At 46.5% G+C, this 12,916-nt stretch overlaps 1 protein-coding gene across 1 annotated transcript; it reads right to left on the minus strand.

Moving 5' to 3' along the window:
• Positions 1–1,310: 1,310 nt before the first annotated feature.
• Positions 1,311–12,224, minus strand: HTR3E (5-hydroxytryptamine receptor 3E). The gene is given in 9 exon segments (XM_031663529.1): positions 1,311–1,941; positions 2,063–2,278; positions 2,444–2,557; positions 2,560–2,647; positions 3,306–3,466; positions 3,777–3,946; positions 4,429–4,538; positions 8,514–8,677; positions 11,563–12,224. Coding segments are annotated over 9 exon segments (1,326 nt in total). The 5' UTR covers positions 11,636–12,224; the 3' UTR covers positions 1,311–1,711.
• Between the last annotated feature and the right edge of the window lie 692 nt (positions 12,225–12,916).

Here is a 12,916-nt window from a genome sequence, read left to right on the forward strand (position 1 = left end):
TGCCCAGCTAATTTTTGCATTTTTAATAGGGATGGGGTTTCACCATATTGGCCAGGCTGGTCTCGAACTCCTGATCTCACGATCCATCCACCTCAGCCTCCTAAAATGCTGGGATTACAGGCAAGAGCCACCGCACCTGGCCAAGAAAGTTTTATAAATCCAAAAAGGTTTAAATTTATACACCACGCTCTCTGATCATAAACCAAGAAACTAGAAATTAACAGTGAAAAGATAACAATAACAAAAATCCCTTATCCATGGATATGAAGACACATTCTCCCAAATAGTCTTTATTTCTATTTTTATTTTTTTCGAGACAGGGTCTTGCTTTGTCACTCAGGCTGGAGTGCAGTAGAACAATCAGAACTGACTGTAGCACTGACCTCCTGGACTCAAGCAATCATCTTACCTCAGCCTCCTGTACAGTGGCACTACAGGTGTATACCATACATGCCTGGCTAATTTATTTATTTATTTTTTTGTAGAGATGGGGTCTCGCTATGTTGCCCAGGCAGGTCTTGAACTCCTGAGACAACCCTCCCACCTCAGCCTCCCAAGGTATAGGGATTATAGGCATAAGCCATTTCATCTGGCCCCAAATAGCCTTTATATCAGAGAGAATTAAAACAAATTATGAATTGTCTACAAAGTAATGAAGAGGAGATCACCTTATTCTAAAACCTATGGGATACAGCTAAAGCTGTTCTGAGTAAAATCAATAGAAAGACTGAGACCACTTTAATGGAGAATTCAACTTGGAAAACCAGAAAAAGAGTAACATGAAACATAATAAATTAAGAGAGTGCTAAAATGAGATCAGTACAAGATAATGGAAAAGGTAAAGCAAAAGAATCTACTAGTAAGACAATATGTCTGAAAACACCTAAGAGAATTAACACTTCTCAAACCCAACAGTTGTCACTTCTGTCTTGGGAGAGAGGATCGTTCCTGATGACATCAAAGCTTTATCACAAAGAGTCAAATAAATGTACAGGTTATGTTTTAAAACTGTCAGTTCTGGTTAGTCTCCCCTCCCCTCCCCTCCCCTCCCCTCTCCTCCCCTCCCCTCTTCTCTCCTTTTCTTTTCTGAGTTTCGCTCTTGTTGCCCGGGCTGGAGTGCAGTGGCGCGATCTCGGCTCACTGCAACCTCTGCCTCCTGGGTTCAAGCGATTCTTCTGCCTCGGCCTCCCAAGTAGCTGGGATTACAAGCATGTGCCACTACGCCCGGCCAATTTTTTGTATTTTTTGTAGAGATGAGGTTTCTCCATGTTGGCCAGGCTAGTCTCTAATGCCTGACCTCAGGTGATCCACCTGCCTCGGCCTCCCAAAGTGTTGGGATTATAGGCATTAGCCACTACACCTGGGTGGTTAGTTTCTACCCTCTGACCTGACAAAGAGCCAGAAATCTCTGCAGAATGATTTATTGGGCAAGTTAGTGGACAGAAGAGGTATAGTCTGCTGCACAGGTGACATAAGGGGGACCTAGAACCATATGATAAGACTGAAGGAAGCCAACAGAATGCAGGAACAGGGAGAAATGTCTGGGATTGGAACTGATCAGCAGGACTGGGTTGGGATACATGGAATACAGCAGAGACTCAGTCATCTTTGGGAATATGATAGTTGGTACTCAGGAAAGGGGGGAGACCTGGCTGTTCCCTGGAGGCAAGAGAAAGAAGCTCCAGACTGAAGTTGGCAGCTGAGCACCTGCCTAGGTGTTCCAGAGGCATATGACAGCGAGGATGGAGGAGGCCATGAAGGGCAGGTAGTGGCGGAAGAGCAGGGCGTCCATCGTGTGACTGAACTGCACCCACATCTCCACTGAGTGCTGCTTCTGGGCCTCATGTTCCCACTGGGCCCTTGTCCATTCTGAGCCCCTTGTCAGTTCTGCCTTCCCAGGGCCTGGCATCTGCCCTGCTGATACCTATGGCTCCTTCACACTTACAGAAAGACAGAGACTCAGCCACGGGCTGCAAATGTCACCTATACAGGGAGGGAGACAGGGAAGGAGGCAGGAGCAGAGAAGTGGAGGTGGGGGAAGGGGAAGTGTGACTTCCCTCACCAGGCAGGTGGGTGGGGGTGAGACCCAGGCCCTTATTTCCCTTCTGGGGTGCAGTGGGACAGCATCTCCCTGGGCTGGTGCAGTGGAGCAGCAGGGAGTGGAGCCACCGAGGCAGGGGTGGGGGATGGGTGGTGGCCACGTGCAGCAGGTGGGTGATGAAGATGGTCTCCAGCAGGCTGCCCACTATCAGGGAGAGGCACAGGGCAAAGTAGACCCCTGGAGGGAAGGGGGGCCTGGTGAGGGCCAGAGGCACCACCTAGAATTTCTTTCTTCTCTTCCAATCCCACCCTGGCAGGCATACGGCCTCCTTTTCCCAGTATACCTCCCTTCCTGAGTTAGTTCCCACTCTTCTCTTCCAAAAGGTGGGAGGAACATCCATACCGATGAGGGGGGTGCCACTGGTGGGGAGCAAGTCATTCATCATGAGCAGGAAGATGTTGTACCCCGGCAGGAGCATTATCTTGAATGGGACACGTTTCCCACTTTTCACTGGCAGTAGAAGCTGAGGGCATCGATGGCAGCCAGAAAGCCACTGGGCATGAGAAGGTTTATGACATAGAGGCTGGGCCTGCACCTGATGGCCACCTGGTGGGGTAGAAGAGGGCGGTAAGTAGTTATGGGGTCAGAGAAACCCTCAAATCCAGGAATGGCAGTGACAGTTTCTGTCTCTGCCTTTTTCTTTGGCCTGATATCACCTGGGATCTGGAGCTGTGTGGAATGCAGCTTTAGAATCTGGTATAGAACCTGTGAAGAGACAGTTAGGCCAGAGCCCTGAGCTTTAGGATGGAGAATGAGGCTGGGAAGCCAGGAGAGAGGGTAACACTGGGAGACCCTGAAACTTGGGAGATACACATTCGATGGACATTCTAGGCAAGGGTAAAAGCGCGGGAGGAAGGAAAGAGCAAGAGCCTCCAAGCTCACATAGAACACAATCTGATCGGCCGGGCGCGGTGGCTCACGCCTGTAATCCCAGCACTTTGAGGGGCCGAGACGGGCGGATCACTAGGTCAGGAGGTCGAGACCATCCTGGCTAACACGGTGAAACCCCGTCTCTACTAAAAAATACAAAAAACTAGCCGGGCGAGGTGGTGGGCGCCTGTAGTCCCAGCTACTCCGGAGGCTGAGGCAGGAGAATGGCGTGAAGCCGGGAGGCGGAGCTTGCAGTGAGCAGAGATCCGGCCACTGCACTCCAGCCTGGGCGACAGAGCAAGATTCCGTCTCACAAAAAAAAAAAAAAAAAAAAAAAGAACACAATCTGATCATACAGGTTGCCTCCCCTGGACAGCTTTGCAGTGGCCTTGTTGATGCCCAGGAGCTCCCATTCTCCATGGGCCTGAAGGATGTCCCAGGATGTGTCTGTTATTTCCCACACTTCTTTCTCCATGTCCAGCAACATGCTGTCCACTGAAAATGAGAACCATCTGAATCATTTTTCAAGGATATAGTTTCCTGGTGGCTCAACTGCTCTCTTTTTCCATCCTTTCTTTCAACAAATAGTTTTGAGTGCCTCCCACATGCCAGGAGACTTACCAAGAGCTTGGAATGGTAAGAAACAAGACAGACTTGGGTTCTGCCTTTATGAAAAATCTTTTAGCATCCATAGAGCCTTATTCTTCTCCCTACCCATACTCCTTGGTCACAATTTACTCATAGTTTCTTTATATTTGTTGGCTGCTCTCATTCACTCTATCCCTGAGATCCCACTGCAACTCACCTGTATAGAGGAATGAGCTGAAGGTGAGTGTGCAGTTCTGCTGGTCAAAGGGGAAGTAGATGATGTCCAGGTTACAGATACTGTCCACCTTCATGGGTTTCTTATACCTGATGCGACCTTCATTACTTGCATATGCTGTAAGGCCTTTTGGGGTCTTATCCACATCCGTGCTGGAGGAGAGATAAGGCAAGAGGCAGGTGCTGCGGTTTCTCTCTCTCTCTCTCTTTTTTTTTTTTTGAGACAGGATCTTGTTCTCTCACCCAGGCTGTAGTAAAGTGGCATGCTTTCAGCTCACTGCAACCTCCATGTCCTGGACTCAAATTATCCTCCTGTCTCAGCCTCAGCCTCCCAAGTAGCTGGGACTACAGGCACATCACCAGGCCTGGCTAATTTTTTTTTTTTTTTTTTAAGAGATGAGGTTTCACCATGTTGCCCAGGCTGGTCTCAAACTCCTGAACTCAAGTGATCCACCCACCTTGGCCTCCCAAAGTGCTGGGATTGCAGGCATGAGCCACTGCACCCAGCCCAGTTTCTCTTCTTATCTCTCTGGTTGTTTCTTAGCCATCTAAAGAGCACTTACAGTGGCCCCAGTGGTAAACTGTGATCTCTATGGCTACCAGGAGATAGGACGTGACCAGCCCTTGATACGCACAGTTCAATGATGAAAATGTCTGGGAGCCACAGGTTCTTGGCTGCCATACTCATCTTCGTGATGCCCTCACACTCCTCTGGGTTCCAGCTGATAAATGGGTTATCCCAAACCTAGAGCCCAGGTGGAGGAGAGTTGAGAGCCTGAGATGAATTGGAGTTATTTTCTCCTGCCTTTTAATTTCTTTTTTTAAAAAAGTTATGAAATACTTCAAGCATATAGAAAAATATATAAAATATTATGACAAACATCTACGTATCTACAACCCAACTTTGTGGCATTAATATTTTATTAAATTTACTTGCTTTTTTTCAAGAAATGAGAATCATAGATAAAATCGAACCTGCCTAGGACCATTTCTTCATGAATTTTGATCAGCCAGCACTGGTGGTCTGGGAACCACACTTTGAGAGTGAGGTTAGGTAATTGTATTATCTTTCTCCAGCTCCTTCCTCCCTTTCCTCCAAGCAGGCTTTTTTTTTTTTTTTTTCCATTATTTTCTTTTCTTTTCTTTTTCTTTTTATTTTTTGAGATGGAGTCTCGCTCTCACCCAGGCTGGAGTGCAGTGGCGTGATCTCAGCTCACTGATATAGATATAAAACCTCTGCCTCCCGGGTTCAAGCGATTCTCCTGCCTCAGCCTCTTGAGTAGCTGGGATTACAGGTGCGTGCCCCCACCTGACTAATTTATTTTATTTTATTATTATTATTATTATTTTTTATGAGATGGAGTCTTGCACTGTCACCCAGGCTGGAGTGCAGTGGCGTGATCTCAGCTCACTGATACAGATATAAAACCTCTGCCTCCTGGGTTCAAGCGATTCTCTTGCCTCAGCCTCTTGAGTAGCTGAGATTACAGCTGCGTGCCACCACCTGACTAATTTATTTTATTTTATTTTATTATTATTATTTTTTTTGTGAGGTGGAGTCTTGCACTGTCACCCAGGCTGGAGTGCAGTGGCGCAATCTCGGCTCACTGCAACCTCTGCCTCCCAGGTTCGCGCCATTCTCCTGCCTCAGCCTCCCGAGTAGCTGGGACTACAGGCGCCCACCACCACACCCTGCTAATTTTTTGTATTTTTAGTAGAGATGGGGTTTCACCGTGTTAGCCAGGATGGTCTTGATCTCCTGACCTCGTGATCTGCCCACCTCGGCCTTCCAAAGTGCTGGGATTACAGGCGTGAGCCACTGCGCCCAGTCACCACCCAGCTAATTTTTTTATATTTTTGTTAGAGATGGAGTTTCACCATGTTGGCCAGGCTGGTCTTGAACTCCTGACCTCAAGTGATCCACCTGCCTAGGCCTCCCAAAGAGCTGGGATTATAGGCGTGAACCACCAAGCCCAACCATGAGGCAGGCTTTTCAGGTTGGAAACTCAATTCATTCACTTTTATTTCCCCCCATCCTCCCACACACCTTGTTTTCTTATCAATGCAATTAAGATATAAATTTTCCACTGGGTTATGCTTTGATTACATTCCATAGATTTTCATATATATAATTTTCATTTCTAATTACTTCATAATTTCTACTTAATTGCTTTAATTTCTCCTTTGCCTCAAATATTTGGAAATTTAATTTTAAATTCTCAAGAAACAAGGTTTTCTTTCTTTCTTTTTTTTTTTTGAGATGCAGTCTCACTCTGTAGCCCAAGCTAGAGCACAGTGGTGCTCGGCCAACTGCAACCTCTGTCTCCCCAGCTCAAGTGATTCTTGTGCCTCAGCCTCCTGAGTAGCTGGGACTATAGGCACGTGTCACCACGCCTGGCTAATTTTTTGTATTTTAGTAGAGACGGTATTTCACCGTATTGCCCAGGGTGGTCTTGAACTCCTGAGTTCAGGTGATCCACCGGCCTCGGCCTCCCAAATTGCTGGGATTACAGGTGTAAGCCACTGTGCCCAGCCTTTTTTTTTTTTTTTTTTTTTAAAGATAGGGTCTCACTCTGTTGCCCAGGCTACAGTGCAGTGGCACAATTATGGCTCACTGCAGCCTTGACCTCCCGGGCTCAAGTGATCCTCCCATCTCAGCCTCCCCAGTAGCTGGGACTACAGGTGTGAAACACCATACCAAGGTAATTTTTGTATTTTTTTGTAGAGACGAGGTTTTGCCATGTTGCCCAGGCTGGCTTCAAACTCCTGGGCTCAAGCAATCCACCTATCTTGGCCTCCCAAAGTGCTGGGATTACAGGCATGTGCCACTCTGCCTGGCGTTGATACCTTTTTGTGGTTAAATATGTGGTCAGTTTTGGGGAATACTTTATGTGTGTGACAAAAATTTTGTATGTTCATTGATACAAAGTTTGACATGTTTATTAGACTAAGCTTCTTAATTGTGCTGTGAAAATCACTATATATTTACTCCTTTTCTCCTAGATTTTTGTTTTGTTTTGTTTTGTCTTTGAGATAGAGTCTCACTTTGTCACTTTGTCTTTGAGATAGAGTCTCACTTTGTCGCCCAGCCTAGAGTACAGTGGCACGATCTCGGCTCACTGCAACCTCTGCTTCCCGGATTCAAGTGATTTTCCTGCTTCAGCCTTCCAAGTAGCTGGGATTACAGGCGCCCACCACCATGCCCAGCTAATTTTTGTATTTTCAGTAGAGATGGGGTTTCACCATGTTGGCCAGGTTGGTCTCAAACTCCTGACCCCAAGTGATCTGCCCACCTTGGCCTCCCAAAGTGTTGGGATTACAGGCCTGAGCCACCGTGCCCAGCCTCTCCTTGATTTTTGAAAGCAGTGTATTAAAGCCCCTCATCATTATGGTCAGTTTTTCAATTTCTCCTTCATGTGTTTCAAAGCAATGTTAGGGACATAAAAATTCATAATTATTATATCTTTGTTTAAAATCCTTTTTGGGGCAGGGCGCGGTGGCTCAAGCCTGTAATCCCAGCACTTTGGGAGGCCGAGACGGGCGGATCACGAGGTCAGGAGTTCGAGACCATCCTGGCTAACACGGTGAAACCCCGTCTCTACTAAAAAAATACGAAAAACTAGCCGGGCGAGGTGGCAGGCGCCTGTAGTCCCGGCTACTCGGGAGGCTGAGGCAGGAGAATGGCGTAAAAACCCGGGAGGCGGAGCTTGCAGTGAGCTGAAATCCGGCCACTGCACTCCAGCCTGGGCGACACAGCGAGACTCCGTCTCAAAAAAAAAAAAAAAAAAAAAAAAAAAATCCTTTTTGACTGTAACTGTAGGGAGAGAATAAAGTGTTGTCCATACCATTTCCAGCCACAGGAAGGATGACAAGAGGTGCAGCTGTTCATCCTGCCAAAAGAATTTCCTATTTCCATCGTGTTGCCAGTAAGAAGTCTGTTCATCTCCCCCACTTCCCATGCTTGTTTACCAACTCCCGAGGTATGTAAAGGGGATATGTGATCAAGGACAAAAGCTCTATCAAAATAGACGTATTAGGCTGTGGACAGGAGAGTTCATAGCAGGGCGGGAGTAAAGTAGTCCTTCTCATCCTTGGCTGTATATGAGAATAACTCGGAAAGCTTGAAAATATTGATGTGGCTGGGTGCGGTGGCTCATGCCTATAATCCCAGCACTTTGGGAGGCCGAGACAGGCAGATCACTTGAGGTCAGGAGTTTGAGACCAGCTTGGCCAACATGGTGAAATTCTGTCTCTACTCAAAATACAAAAATTAGCCGGGCGTTGTGATGCATGCCTGAAATCCCAGCTACTCGGGAGGCTGAGGCAGGAGAATCGCTTGAGCCCAGGAGGTGGAGGTTGCAGTGAGCCAAGATCATGCCGTTGCACTCCAGCCTGGGCAAGAGTGAGACTCCATCTCAAAAAAACAAAAACAAAAACAAAACAAAAACGATGCTTGGGTTTCATCTAATCAGAACCTCTGGGATTAGAACCTGGTCACTGGTATGTAGCCAGAGTGAGAAGAAAAGATTCTCTTCCACGTGCTGCTATACCTCACCCTGCTGCACTGGACAGAGCTTCTTTGAGATCCCCATGCCAGGCAAATGCCATCCAGCAGTGGTGGAGGAAGCAGAAATCTGGCTAAGGGCTTTGGGGGACCACCTTGCCAGGGGCTGGGAAAAGGTTAAGGACACCAAGGAGGGCTAGAAGGGTCAGCATTCACCACATCTGGGATCGCAGACATCGTGAAGGAGATGTTGACTCGGGTGGGGACGCTGATGGTGACCGGTCGGAAGGCCTTTCTATTAAACACTGAATTCAGAGCAGTGGGATCTGCCCCGTGCTGGCCAAACCCTGAGCACTTGATGGTGAAAGTAACGCCCCTTCCTGTAGTGGACATCGAATGTGTGAGATGAAGGAGAGCAACCCTGTGCGCCCTATATGAGAGGGGCCCCAAGGCAGGGCCTGGGGTCGCCTGTGATAAAATGAGAGCTAACATTTGTTGAGCATTGGCTATGTGTCAGGTATATTCTAAGCTCTTTAAAAATGGATTACCTCATTTAATCCTCCCAATCCCCATCAGGTAGATACTGCTTTACCCTCATGTAATAAACGAGCTAACTAAGGTGCAATAAGGGGAAGTAACTTCCTACAGTCAGACAGCCAATAAAAGGCAGAAGCCAGATTTGTTCTGAACCCAGGTTTATCTGCTGCTGCTGTACTATATGTCCCCAGGGATGAGATGAAGAATGGGGAGGGGATCACCGAGAGGGGTCCAGACGCTGGGCTCTTCCTTCCGAGGCCTGGGAGGATGGGGTGAGCTGGAATGCAAATTCTGGAAGCTAATGTGGCAAGCTGAGTTAGAGCTCCAACCTCCTTTCCAATATTTCTGTCTCCATGCAAAGCATGCCCAAATCTGTATGCAAACTGAGCCTGGAACGTTGATAGTCATCTGATAGGATTACAGTCCCGGGGCCCCCGAGAGGACACACCTGTTTTCACCCTGACTGCCCCAACCTTCCTTCTCCTTATTTGACTTTACCCAACTCTATCACCAGCATTCTAGTTTGAGGCTTTTAAAAAGTTGTGTTTTATTTTTAATGAACATATAATAATTGTGCATATTTCTTAGTTTGGGGTTTTTGGGTTTTTTTTTTTTTTTGAGACAGCTACTCACTCTGCTGTCCAGGCTGGAGTGCAGTGGCATAATTACTGTAGCCTCGGCCTCTGGGCTTAGGGGATTTTCCCACCTCAGCCTCCCAAGTAACTGTGACTACAGGCACTCCCCCCACATTTGGCTAATTTTTTTTTTTTTTTTTTTTTTGAGACAGAGTCTCGCTTAGTCGCCCAGGCTGGAGTGCAGTGGCGCGATCTCGGCTCACTGCAAGCTCCGCCTCCCGGGTTCACGCCATTCTCCTGCCTCAGCCTCCCGAGTAGCTGGGACTACAGGCGCCCGCCGCCTCGCCCGGCTAATTTTTTGCATTTTTAGTAGAGACGGGGTTTCACCGTGTTAGCCAGGATGGTCTTGATCTCCTGACCTCGTGATCCGCCCGCCTCGGCCTCCCAAAGTGCTGGGATTACAGGCGTGAGCCACCGCGCCCGGCCTTGGCTAATTTTTAAACATGTTTTTTTGTAGAGATGGGGATCTCACTATGTTGCCCAGGCTGGTCTGAAACCCCTAGGCTCAAGTGATTCTCCCACCTGGGCCTCCCAAAGTTCTGGAATTATAGGTGTGAGCCACCATGCCCAGCCAAATAGCTATTTTTAGAAGTGTGGGTGGGCTTTTTGTTTTTATTATTTCTTTTTAAAATTTTAAAATTTTGTTTAGATGACTCTCTCTCTGTCGCCCAGGCTGGAGTGCAGTGGCGCGATCTTGGCTCACTGCAATCTCTGCCTCCCAGGTTCAACCAATTCTTCTGCCTCAGCCTCCCAAGTAACTGGGATTACAGGCATCGCCACCACATCAGGCTAGTTTTTGTATTTTTAGTAGAGATGGAGTTTCACCATGTTAGCCAGTCTGGTCTTGAACTCCTAACCTCAGGTGATCCACCTGCCTCAGCCTCCTAAAGTGCTGAGATTACAGGTGTGAGCCACCTCACCTGGCCCATCTTACCCTCTTCTAACTAATACATTTTTAACTTTTCTACTCATGAAAATGTGTTGGAGGAGCAAGAACTTGGAATGAGAGAGATGATTGATAACCTCTGTGCCAAGGACATTGAGCCTTATCCATTCTCAACGTCACAGTGCTTTCCAGGCAAATTCTTAAACCACTCTAAGAACAGTGAATATTCATTTGTCAACCCCTGTGTGCAAGTGCCCAGAGGGGCTTTCATAACCATTTACACTGCCTAGACCAGGTGTACAGTTTGTGTCTCTTCCCTATGCTGGCCTTTAAAGTCACCTCTGGTTCAGTCCTCTCCTGTGCCTCCTTATCCAAAGTCATGGAATAATCTAAGGAGGAGAGATGACATTTATTGGCACTCTTACCAAGTGCCAGGCACTGTGCTTCCCTCCATCTCTTACTGAATCCTCACACCCCTGCAAGGTAGGTTCTGTTTTACAGATGAGGAAACCGGAGCTCAGAGAAGTTAAGCAGTGCATCCAAGTTTATAAAACTAGCAACGTGAGACACGAAGATTCAAACCCAGGTCCATCTGTCTCCAAATCCCATGTTCTTGTCTCTCTGCCATACTGACTCCCTGGAAGAGAAGCACATTCTACTTTCACCCTTGACCTGCTGCCTTCTGGCATCTTACCTAATCTAGAGCCCTTGGATCCAGTAGGTGGTTGGGGAAATTATGGCTAAAGGAGGTGGGCACTTTGCTACAATGGTTTGGGTTTCATACCTGTAGAGAGAAAGAATTACACCTGTGGACAGAAAGACGGATGGATATAGAAGTTAAATACAAGAGAAGACAATCGTGGATGGTTGTCTTCCATGTAGAGTACCAATGGGGAAAAGACAGACTTTTCAAGTAGTGTTGGGAAAACTGGATATCCATACGCAAATGGATAAAGTGTGCTGGCGTTGAACTCTATTTTTCCAGAAGAAAAATAAAAGTGCTCTTGTGTGGCATGTAACTGGAAGGGGATTTTCTGTCTTTCAGAAAAGGAAAGTCTATGTGGGCATTATGGTAATGTAGCTATGAAAGAACTCTATCCATCTTAGACAATCTCTAGGAGGTGGAAATTTGAAAAAAGTTCCTAAATGTTCTACTAGGGAGAGGTCCTCCTTCTTCCCCCTTCCCCCATTGTTGCTCCTTTCTTACCTTGAAGCAGAAGGCTGAGAAGGAGGTAGAAGGAAAATATTTTCCTGTGGAACCAGCTTCCTTCCATCTTCATTGTCTAAATTCTTCTCTGAACATGTACTGGGACCCACGAATGCCCAGATTAAAGCAGCACAGGCCATACCTAGAGCCCGACTTTGAATACTAATAGCATTGGTTGACCACTGACATTTGTAACCTTCCTGGAAAGTGTTCTGGTTGTCTTGTTCTTGCCTATGTTTGAGGTTCAGTCTGCTTTTGAGACTTTATCTTAGTCTTAGATACTTTACTACAACGTATATGGTTATAGATAGCTCATACGTGATCAGCGTGCAGATCTTGGTGAGATACCTCAGTCTGAAAACTCGTCTCTTCAATTCTGGAAAATTCTCAGACATTTATAAATATTTCACTTCCTCTATTTTTCTTATTAGATATGTGTTGAATGGTTTCCTTCTATCTTACATGCCTCTTATTGCTGTGGTAACAAATCACAAACCCAGTGGCTTAAATAAACACAATTTGTTATTTTACTGTTCTGTGGGCCAGAAGTTTGAAATGGGTTTTACTGGGCTAAAATGAATGTGTCAGCAGGACCACATTCCTTCTGGAGGTTCTAGAGGATAATCCATTTCTTTGCCTTTTCCAGATTTTTTTTTTTTTTTTTTTTTTGAGACAGGGTTTCACTCTGTCGACCAGGCTGGAGTGCAGCGGTGCAGTCGTAACTCACCGCAGCCTTGGCCTCCTGGGCTCAAGGGATTTTTCCGTCTCAGCCTCCCAAGTAGCTGGGACCTCACAGGTGTGAGCCACCAAGCTTGGCTATTTTTTTTTTTTTTTAAGTAGAAATGAGGTCTCACTTTGTTGCCTAGCCTGGTTTCCAACTCCTGGCCTCAAGTGATCCTCCAACCTTGATCTCCCAAAGTGCTGGGATTATAGACGTGAGCCATTGCACCCAGCCTTTTCCAGCTTTTAAACTGCCTGTATTTCTTGGTTCATTATTTTTACTTCTCCATCTTCAAAACCAGCAACATCAGGCCAATGTTTCTCACAAGGCATCTCATCTCATCTTATTTGTTTCTCTCTCCTTCTTCTGCTTATAAGAGCCTTTGTGATTGCATTGTGTTCATTTGGATAATCCAGGATAATCTCCCGATCTCAAAGTCAGCTAATTAACAACCTTAATTTCGTCTGCAACTTTAACTCCCCTTTTCCATATAACCTAAGGTTCCAGAGATTAGGATGTGGACAAATTCTGGGGGACATTATTCTGCCTAGCACACTTCTCTTTCCTACTTTCTACCTCTTTATCTCTGTCCCTAATGATTTCTTCAGATCTAGCTTCCAGGAAAAAAATTCT

Source organism: Papio anubis, chromosome 2, assembly GCF_008728515.1.
Source record: "Papio anubis isolate 15944 chromosome 2, Panubis1.0, whole genome shotgun sequence".
NCBI lineage: Eukaryota > Metazoa > Chordata > Mammalia > Primates > Cercopithecidae > Papio > Papio anubis.